The sequence below is a fragment of the Chrysemys picta genome, chromosome 24 (genome assembly GCF_011386835.1).
Source record: "Chrysemys picta bellii isolate R12L10 chromosome 24, ASM1138683v2, whole genome shotgun sequence".
In the NCBI taxonomy this organism is placed as follows: Eukaryota; Metazoa; Chordata; order Testudines; family Emydidae; genus Chrysemys; species Chrysemys picta.
Window position 1 is genome coordinate 6,230,292 of NC_088814.1, and position 10,068 is coordinate 6,240,359.

Consider the following 10,068-nt stretch of genomic DNA (forward strand, 5'->3'; position numbering starts at 1 on the left):
CAATTGCTAACCTGATGGTACAAACAAGTGTAGATGCTCAAGCCATAGGTTAACGAACCCAGGGTCTGCTCATTTGAGTTCTATTAATCATGGGCTTACACTGCAGTGTAGATATATCCACAGAGACCTCTGACAAAGGGAAGCCTAACGTTACTAAGGGGGAAAAGTAGAAAATAAAATAATTATAAACATTTCCAGCCTTTGTTTTGCATCATGAAGAAGCATAAAAAGACAGATCACCTTTAAACATAAAATAGTGAAGGGTTCAAACTCATTGAACTTGAACCCATAACCTCAAGTTCAAAACCAGGCTGAGAGTTGTGCAAGGAAAACTGTTCCTATATACGACTGCTCATGAGTCTGTGGTTTGAATCCAGTAGGGCGACCAGACAGCAAAAGGGAAAAATCTGGACAGGGGGTGGGGGGTAATAGGAGCCTCTATAAGAAAAAGACCCAAAAATCGGGACTATCCCTATAAAATCGGGACATCTGGTCACCCTAGAATCCAGCCCAAGATAGCTTGAGGGCGGATTTAGGGTTCCAATCCAGCCCAAAATGGCAGATGAGGATCCCAGATTCAAATCCAGCCCAGGATAGTGGCTGTGGGGTTGGGTTCGAATCCAGCCCCAGACAACTCCTTGGGATCCCCTATGCATGAGGTAGGTTTGGGGCCCCAAGGAGCTGTCCGGGGCTGGATTCGAACCTGCCAACCCGGCAGTTACAGCCTCATCACGTGACTGCCAAGTGAGCTTCAGATCCCATGTTACAATACTCTCCAGCTCTGAAGGGGGACAGAGTCAAAGTAACAGGGACTCTCTAGCCTTCCCCTTGGCCAACTCTACGGTCCTTTGGGAGGCCCTCAGGCAGCCAACCAATCAGAAGCCAGAGACGCCCTAAAGGAGCCAATCAAAACCTGGGGATGTAACCACGTCGTTGCCGTTTCACGCAGGCCGAATGTCCCGGATTGTGGTAGGCGGAGACTCATCCCGGAGAGCCAATAAGGAGAGCACGTTCCGTCCCCAGGAGGCAACAGGGCAGCGCACGTTGCGTCGCAGCGGCCAATGGGAGTGGAGGACGCGGAGGCACACGGCAAGGTGAGCGGCGGGGCGGGGCTTGCTCTCCTCTCTCGAAGGGCTGCAGCGCCGGAGCTCGAGTGGGGGGTTACCGTCCGCAGGTGGGGCGCCGAGCTGGGCTCGCTAGGGCGGCCGCCTTCTCCTCTGACCCTCGTGGCTTGGGCCCTTGAGGGGGGAGGCAGGAAGGGGGCAGTTGAGGGATGGGGCCATTGGGGGGGGCAGGAAGGGGGGCAATTGGGGAGGGATGGGGCCATTGAGGGGGGAGGCAGGAAGGGGATGGGGCAGGAAGGGGGGCAGTTGAGGGGGGAGGGGGCAATTGGAGGGATGGGGCAATTGAGGGGGGATGAGGCGGGGAGGGGCCCTTTACTAATTTGCTGCACCCTCCCCCTTATTAGGGTGTGCCCTGATTATGACAATAGGTGTATTTTTAAAATGTAGTGACTAATAATAACGGTGTCTTTTGGCATTGACAGGGAAAGCTGTACCGTAACTTGTTCTCTGGTAAAGGTGCAACTTTAGGCTCCACTCCACCAGAATTCACCTCTACCTGCTAACAACTTGTCCTGGGCCCACTAGAGCTTTTAAATCTGCTAGCTTTAAAACTTTATTCTACTCTAGGCAATCCCTTAGTTTATTCTTCCCAGCTTGGCCCTCATGTTGACTTTCCACAATTGGAGGTCACTGTCTCACTCCTGCTACTTCATCCGTGTGGTTCTCTCTTGGTTCTGAGGGACTGACTTAACCCTTCTGTCGGCATCCATTTACAGCCAGCCTTTTCTTTTAGTTTAGTTTCGGATTGAAAATCGGCAAAACCCTTTTGTGAGTCTGTGTCTGAAGGATCCCAAGTAAAACTACAACAAACTTTGGCAGAGAGAGAGACTGAGTTGTAATTGAAGGGAGAATCAGGGGAAGGAAGTAGGACAAGAATAAGGCACAGCAGCTAAATTTTTTTATATAGTTCTCCTGGGGAGTGTATGTTGATCTGATGAGCATTCTACTGTAAAAAGTAACATGGGTTTGGGTATGTGTTGTTCCTTTTCAATGTGCTTTTGCTTTCTTCTCACTAGATCAGTCAAAATGCAGACTCCAGTGGCTCTCCTTGCTTCTCCAGCTCTGGTAAGCAGCTGTTTGTTTGCGGAGGAGTAATGCCAGGAGGTGGGGATGCAGGTACCATGGAGAATTAAGGCATTTCTGTTTAGAGCTGTATTCAAAATGCTCTCCCAGACACCCTTCTACCTGGGATGTGTTATGGTGGATAACTTTCAGTCCAGACTCCTTGACTGGGGGAATCAAGGTCATCTGTGGTGTTGGTGAAGGGAGGGTGGATATCTTCAGTCTCAATAGGGTTGTATTATGCAAATCCAGAGGCTGAGAAGATGTACTAACCTATTGTGGCTAAGGGTATAGACACCTCCACTCTTGATAGGATTCCTTCCTAGTTATAAATCCCTCAAAGTGTACAACACTGGCTCAAAACTCAATTATAGTGGCACTAATTATACTTCAATTGTGTCTTGTCCTTAGATAATAGGTTATTGTTAGTCAACTAGCTTGAGTCCCTGAGACATTTGCTTTCAAATTTTCAGTGGAGTTGAGGGTGACTCTTAATTTCTTGTTCCTGACAAAAGCTGTTCAAAGACCTCGATAGATGACTGTAAACTGCCTTCAACTCTAATGACAGGTTTCAGAGTAGCAGCCGTGTTAGTCTAAGGAATGCAGAGGTGTCCCATTATGGGTCAAATGTCTTTCTTTCACTTCAGTTCCGCTGCTGTTCCAGGGCTCTGGCAAGGCCGGTTTCCATATCTGTACTGAGCAGGCCTGAGACTCAGACTGTACAGGTAAGACTAAAGAAAATTGCCCCTACCTGCTATAATTGGGTCTCTGTTTCTAACATCTTGGGATGAAATGCCTCCTTGTTATCGGTAGCTCTGTCATTCATCACTAGCCAGATGTATGTGGGTTTGGACAATGAAGATACTGTTTGTCTTCAGTGCCTGGTTCAGGTTACCAGCTCGAATTGCTGGTGAAGCTGTACAGAGATTCGGGGGTGTGGGGGTATAAGAGACCTGTACATTACGGAATGGCTAGAGGTTGGAGTATTGCCCTACCAAGATTCTAGAGTGGCCTTTCAGCTGGACAAAGTTTGGATGCCCTTGCTGTACCTAGAATAGAGGATAAAATGTAGACAGACACTTAATAAATGTATTCAATTAAAATCATGTCACTATTTGGCTTCTTCTCCCTTCTCCCCACAGCCCTCTGGTGTTTCCCATCTACAGCTGGCTCACCGGGAGTTCCAAACAAGCACTACCTCTAGGGATATTGATACTGCTGCTAAGTTCATTGGTGCAGGTGCTGCCACAGTTGGGGTGGCTGGTTCAGGAGCAGGTATTGGAACCGTGTTTGGCAGCTTGATCATTGGCTATGCTAGGTAAGCAAGCCACTGGCTTCAACTTTACTTCTCTGTTCCAGCAGTCAGTTGTGTAGGCCCTTTTTGTAAACACTGTCTTAGATGTTACTTGTTTTGTAGGAAAAGGACATTGAGACTGATCATAGCAAATAGAAAAGTGGGAGGGGAGTAAGAAGGTGAATTTAGAATTGTAGTGTTTCAAACCACAAGGAACCATTTATAATGAGGATCTTGCATTTTCATAGCATCTTTTATCCACACACATCCCACGGGCTTTACACATTTAATTTCCAGTTAATATGTGCTAAGGAATCACTTTGCCCACCAGTGAAATGAAGGCACCTCTGGGGTAGAAAGTGACTTATTTACGCTGCTAAACAGCTACACTACATAGTTTTAAGACAAGATATAAAGAATCATAGGCGCCAACTCCTGGAGCACCCATGGGGGAAAAATTGGTGGGTGCTCTGCACCCACCAGCAGCTCCCCGCCCAACGCACCTCCGCCTTCTCCCCTGAGCGTGCTGCATGCCTGCTTTTTCCCCCTAGCTCCCAGCGCCTCTTCCCCAGCTCGGGGAAGAGGCAGGGCCAGGGCAGGGATTTGGGGAAGGGATCCAATGGGGCAGGGAAAAGGTGGAGTCGGGGCAGGGAGGCGTGAGCACCCACTGGCGCCAGGGAAAGTTGGCGCCTATGTAAAGAATGTCAATCACTTCCTCACTCTTTCAACATGCTTACAACAACTCGGTAGAACTTCACAGCTGCCTACCATCACATGGAGGGTGTAATCCCATTAATGCTTGGTAAGGGATTGCTGCCTGATAAAATAATTCAGTGGAGACCAACCTTCAGGGGCTTAGTGGATTGCACACAGACATGCTAAGAAGCCAGGGAAATACCTCGAACTACTTTGGCTTTCTCTCACTAATTTGCTCCAACTTAATGCATGTGTGTTCTGAGCCTCCCAGTGTCATATCCACATTCATCTGTATCCACTGTTCTGTGGGATCCTGTCTTCAGGAGGCATAACCTTACCACTGAATCCAGTGGCTTTTGAGAGACTATCTTTAGCTCCTTGTGGAATAGATTTGTTGTTGGCTTTTCTGACACAGGAATCTGTTTTTAATGTGTCCCTTACAGGAATCCTTCTCTCAAGCAGCAGCTCTTCTCCTACGCCATCCTGGGCTTTGCCCTGTCCGAGGCCATGGGACTCTTCTGTTTGATGGTGGCGTTCCTCATCCTGTTTGCTATGTGATAGCCTCTGGGCCAACCCATAGCTTCCATCACTCTGTGTCCTCTCCGGTTTGAGTCTGCCTCCTTCACCAGAGCGTTCCAGATTTATAATTAAACAAAAGCTTTTCTCCTAATAAACTGGTTTCAGACTCCTCCTTTCTCACACTCAATATGGCACAGTGCTGAGGCCTGGAATGTCCTTAGGGATTCATCTTCTGTGCTATACTGATAAAAGAAAGTAATCTTTTAAGATTTTTAAAGATGACCCAGAAGTGTAAGAATGGGAGGCTGGGGGAGAAGGTAGCTATTGTAAATAAAGTAGCAAGATGAGTAAAGTTGGCTGGTTGCCACTAAATGACTTGACTACCATAATAGTAGGGCCATTGGAGCTGATCGCATTCACAAATGCAATGGCCTTACACAAATCTGTGAAGATCTCAAAAGACAGAGCAGATGTTGCCAATTACAGCAGATAACTGCTTAAGCTGATATGAGACAGTACCATTTCCTCATATCAATATCTTAACTGTGGTGCCTTTCTTATGCAACATCTGAAACAGGCTGCCTTGAGAGTCTCAGGAGGAGAATTTGAGCATATCTGGTAGTAGTAATTGAATGTGGGTAAGGTATCTTCCATCGTAGAAGAAGTTCCAACAACACACATGCCTTATACATCTAACTTCCCTGTTGTGTTAGAGAAATGGGGTGGGCTAAAGGTCAGGGTTTAAAAGGGCTATCATCAACCAACCTTCCCTGGGTTCTTTGCATCAGCTTCTGGTAAGCAATAACATGTCAACCTTAATTGGTACCACTTATCTTTCCACTCAGCAAGGCTTTTGAAAATTCTGATGTGATGTCATTGATATTCAGACATGAATGCATGGCTTTTACTTCCTCAACAGCTGTGCATGATTGACACTGTTAACAGAGAAAAGCACCAAGGCTCTAACATGTTCTAAATCAACTCATTTAAACTTCCTCTGGCATCTTAGTGGAAAGAAAATCGGAAGATCACAACTCTGTTGAAATCTTACCTGGTTCTCTGCTTCAGATAAATTAATTCTAAAACAACTGTTGGTAAATTAAAGCCCTCGTTGAAGTTCTAGTCATGATCTTTCCTGACAATGTGAATTTTAAAATGGATTGTACTAATAATTAGGGTGCTTTCTCATTCCTTATCTCTTGGAGTAGCCTTATGAGGAAAACAGTAACATGGAGTCAGAAGGAATCCCAAAACTCCCCTGTAGGAGTAAGAAAGTACCCTCAGGAGGAAGGGATTGTGTTGAAGAAAATGGCTTACTTGAATCTCGGAGGATTCCAGGTTGAAAGTTGTTGGCCAAATACACACACACAAATGTGTAAAGGACTATGCTATTTTAAGTATGGTGACTTTTGTGCCCTGGTGTTTAGCCAGTTAGGGGCATTCCCCTTGCACGGCTGGAACTGTTTTGTGTACATGGTCATGTGGTACCATAGCTAAGGCTCTACAGTTGTGTTTCCTAGGCAACTGATGTATTAAGTGAGCTAAAACTCACTTAATACAATGAGCCTTGTCCTGTATTTCCTATCTTACACAAGCCCAGTATCTATCTTTTCTGAGGAAAGTGATTATGTTTGGAGCAAGTATCTGGGTGGAGAGAGGCAGAATCTGGGCCAAATAACATTGTGTGAAATCCCAATAAAGAGGAAGGCAGGGGGGAAGAATTTGGAATGAATGTAACTTGTCCTAAGATAGGTAGCTGTTGTGAACTGTTCTGAGGATGTACATAATTCTGCTAGAGGCAATCACTGTGCATGGAGCAGGATCAACTACTTTTTAAATGAAAAGACTCTTGAGACCTAGATCCTCTAAGGTCTTTAGACACCTAACTCTTATTTCAATGGAGGTAAGGTGCATCAGTACCTCTGAGGATCTGGGCCTGACTGGTTTGTTTATAGGTGTGGTTTCTTAACATGCTTGACTTACCCCCACTTAAGGCTGGCCTTAAGCATAAATAAAGGAAGCAGCTATGTAGGACTCTACAATCATCCCACGTGAGCCTGGCAGCTCCCTCTTTTCCTCTCTGGCAGTAGGAAAGATGGGAGTGGCAATAACACATCATTGGTACCTTTATCTTTTTCCATAGGGCCACATAGGCCCTCGCGTGGAGGAGGGATTTGTATTAGGGGTCTCCCACATCTTGGTTGAGTACCCTTATCCACTAGGCTAAAGGGAAGGGGTAGGGATGGCTTTGTGGCCTGCAGCATGAAGGGGGTCAGACCAGATGATCATAATGGTCCCTTCTGAACTTAAAGTCTATGAGTCTATAAGGGAGCACCTCCTCCTGGCTGTTTTGTTTGGGGCTCCACACGTGACTTAGGGGGCCAACACCTATCTTCCCCAGGTTCGAGACTCACTAGCAGGGTAGGCAGCTATCTCTGTGAGAGGGGTGGGGGTTTAGCACTCTGCTTCTTCCTGTGGCTAGCTTAGGCAGCTTAGTCTCCTGTAAGGTGCCTCTGTGTCCCCATTCGTTGTATAGGGAGCCTAGGCACCTAACTCAGGCTTTGTGGATTGCAGTGCTATTCCTGTGATTTTCTGGGTGCCTAAAAATTAGGCATTGTGATGCTGAGCATCATGGCTCATACATCCCTGTGTGTATCCCATCCCCTTGAACCCATCTAAGGGTGATGCTTGCATTTATTGCAGTGTAGTTGTAGCGGCATCCCAGGATATTTGAGAGACCAGATGGGTGCGGTAATAAATTTCATTGGACCAACTTCTGTTGGTGAGAAAGGCAAGCTTTTGGTTTATGACAGACTTATATTGTCTCAATGATGCCTGCTTCACAGGGTCTGCCTGCCTGGTGAGTGCAGACTCTATCTATAAGGATAGACCTTAACACCAGCAAGTGGCTTGCTGGGGCCTCTGCATGCAATGTGCCTACTCTGAAGTGAGTTAGCTAGTTTAATCAGGCTCTTAGCCCGAAAACCTGTCCAGCTTTAGTACCCAGTTACAATGAAACAACTTGGGGTCAGATATTGTTGCTTGTTTTATCTGGCCTCTTCCAGTGTTAGAATTGTATCCATGAGGGAAAAAGTGATTAGCCAGTCAGCCACGAGTCAAGTGATGAGACAAGCACAGAGTAGAATTCCCATCAGCTGATTAGACTCTTTGATATTTCCCCATTTGTAATCTAAATGTCAAGTCTACCCTGAGCACTAGATGTCAGGAATAACTGTGGAATAACTGGATCTTACAAGGGGATATCCTAGAACAGGGGCTGCTGTGGCAAATTGTCACGAGCCCTAAAGCTATGTACAACATACATAAAAACACAGCAGAGGTACTTTTATCTTAGGATAAACTGTTGGGGGGTCACCCCAGAGCAGGGGGTGCACAATGACCCCCCCCCCCGATCTACATTGCAGAGACCCAAGGACAGGTGAGTCTGCCTAATCCCAGCTCCCAAATTGTGAATATCCGCTCCTGATTGGGAGCCTCTTTCCTTTTTCTATGGTGAGGGTGTGTTGCGAGGGGGGGTGAGGGCTCCCCTTTCCTCTGCTGTAAATATTTGTACAGATGTTTCTAAACCTGTTTATTTTCTATGCACTTCTTTTATTTAAGGTGCCACTGCCAAGTCACCCTCCCCTCCTTCCCACCCCTCCCTCTGTAAATAAAAGGCCACACATTGCTTAAGGGTATGTTAAAGCATGGATTGCTGGGAGGTGTAGTCTCTCTGGGTTGCTCCTGTCTAGTAGAGAAATGAGTAACTGCAGACTGCACTTTGGCCTTCCCTGGCCTTTGTGACTCACTAAATGAATTTGAAATTACTTATTATATTTGACTTTTCCTGGCAGAGATCTCTTTTGCACTGATTTGTGGCTAACAACTTTTTTATTTTTCCAGGTCATTGATTTTCCTTTCTGTGCCCCCAGTAAAGTGACCTCGAAGAGGAATTATTGTTAGTCAATTGTGACTTCGTAGTATTGTTACCGCTTTTTGACCTAAGTGGTTAGCCAAAATTTGGGATCCTGTAAGTTGTTTCCATAAGGAGAAATTGATGATAGTTATTCCTTTGATGCAATACTGTTTATTTCCAAAAATGTACAAAGTCCTGTTTCCTTGAACACAGGAGGGATCAAACAGGAGCTAGTTTCTTTGCTCACAGTTCCAAGCCTCTTTCAGCCAGCACTCAGCCCAACAAGTTCTCTCTCTAGGCTTTTTCTCAGGGGCTTGCTCTGGCTGTATCCTTGGCTTTCTTGGCCATGGCCTGCCACTGTGTCTGCTTTATTGCCTCTGTCTCAGGGCTGGATTACACTAGAAAATTTAATTGACCCAGCTACATCGCTCAGGGGTGTGAAAAATCCACGCTCCTGAATGACGTAGTTAAGCCGACCCAACCCACTGTGTAGACAGCGCTAGGTTGTTGGAAGAATTTGTCTGTTGCTTAGCTACCACCTCTCAGGGAGATGGGTTTACAACAGTGACAGGAAAACCCCTCCTTTCATTGTAGTGTCTACACTGAAGTGCTACAGCTATGCCACTGTAGTGGTTTTAAGGGTAGACATAGCCTCACATGCACTTGGGGTGACCAGATGTCCCGATCGGGACAGTCCCGATTTTTTGGGTCTTTTTCTTATATGGGGTTCTATTACCCCCCACCCCCATCCTGATTTTTCACACTTGCTGTCTGGTCACCCTACATGCACCCCATTCCCTTTCCCCAGTGAGTACCCAGCCCCTGCATTTGCTATATAAGTCCCTGGGAAACCCCTGAGCCTGCATGGCATAGCTTGCACTCAGCCTTGCCCTGTGGGTCTGTGTTTTGGGCTTTGGTCTCTAGTGTTTTGGCTGTTGCTAAACAAAGTGGCATTTAATTGCTCCCTCATTTACCTTGAATGGAAGGGTGGCTGTTACGCTGGGAAGTTTTAATGGGGTTTAACCTAACCCATAACTATTATTATTGTGTGAGGAAAGCTCACCAAATATTTCCAACTTGTAACTACTGCAAAGTATATACATTTGAGGTCATTTGTGGTTCAAGTTCTATATATTGATCCAAAAGAATGTAACTGTTAAATTCCAGCAGTAGGCTGAGTCCTGAGATCTATTCAAAGCTCTCACTGTCTTGCTGCCTGACCTCAGGTAAGATTTTCATGTCCCATGCCTCAATTTCCCATGTATTAGAGGAGTAGCCGTGTTAGTCTTTATCCACAAAAACAACGAGGAGTCCGGTGGCACCTTAAAGACTAACAGATTTATTTGGGCATAAGCTTTTGTGGGTAAAAAACCCACCTGAAGAAGTGGGTTTTTTACCCATGAAAGTTTATGCCCCAATAAATCTGTTAGTCTAGGTGCCACCGGACTCCTTGTTGT

The 10,068-nt window shown here is 46.1% G+C and overlaps 1 protein-coding gene across 2 annotated transcripts; it reads left to right on the plus strand.

Annotated features, from left to right (window-relative positions):
• Positions 1–939: 939 nt before the first annotated feature.
• On the plus strand, positions 940–4,850 carry ATP5MC1 (ATP synthase membrane subunit c locus 1). Of its 2 annotated transcripts, none has more exons than XM_042844505.2 (5): positions 940–1,094; positions 2,141–2,189; positions 2,834–2,911; positions 3,329–3,504; positions 4,620–4,850. In XM_042844505.2, exons 1-5 carry the CDS (start codon positions 955–957, stop codon positions 4,732–4,734), a joined length of 558 nt encoding a protein of 185 aa, XP_042700439.2. In that variant the 5' UTR covers positions 940–954; the 3' UTR covers positions 4,735–4,850. The 2 variants fall into 2 exon arrangements, with proteins under 2 accessions (XP_042700439.2, XP_005301962.3); XM_005301905.4 differs by having other exon boundaries at positions 1,047–1,174.
• Positions 4,851–10,068: the final 5,218 nt, after the last annotated feature.

Excerpts from the sequence above, each read along its gene's own strand:
- ATP5MC1 (XM_042844505.2), top strand. The coding sequence starts at position 955 with ATGTCCCGGATTGTGGTAGGCGGAGACTCATCCCGGAGAGCCAATAAG. Across the intron at positions 2,190-2,833 it reads TCCTTGCTTCTCCAGCTCTG|TTCCGCTGCTGTTCCAGGGC; the intron begins GTAAGCAGCTGT and ends CTTTCACTTCAG. Across the intron at positions 2,912-3,328 it reads CTGAGACTCAGACTGTACAG|CCCTCTGGTGTTTCCCATCT; the intron begins GTAAGACTAAAG and ends TTCTCCCCACAG.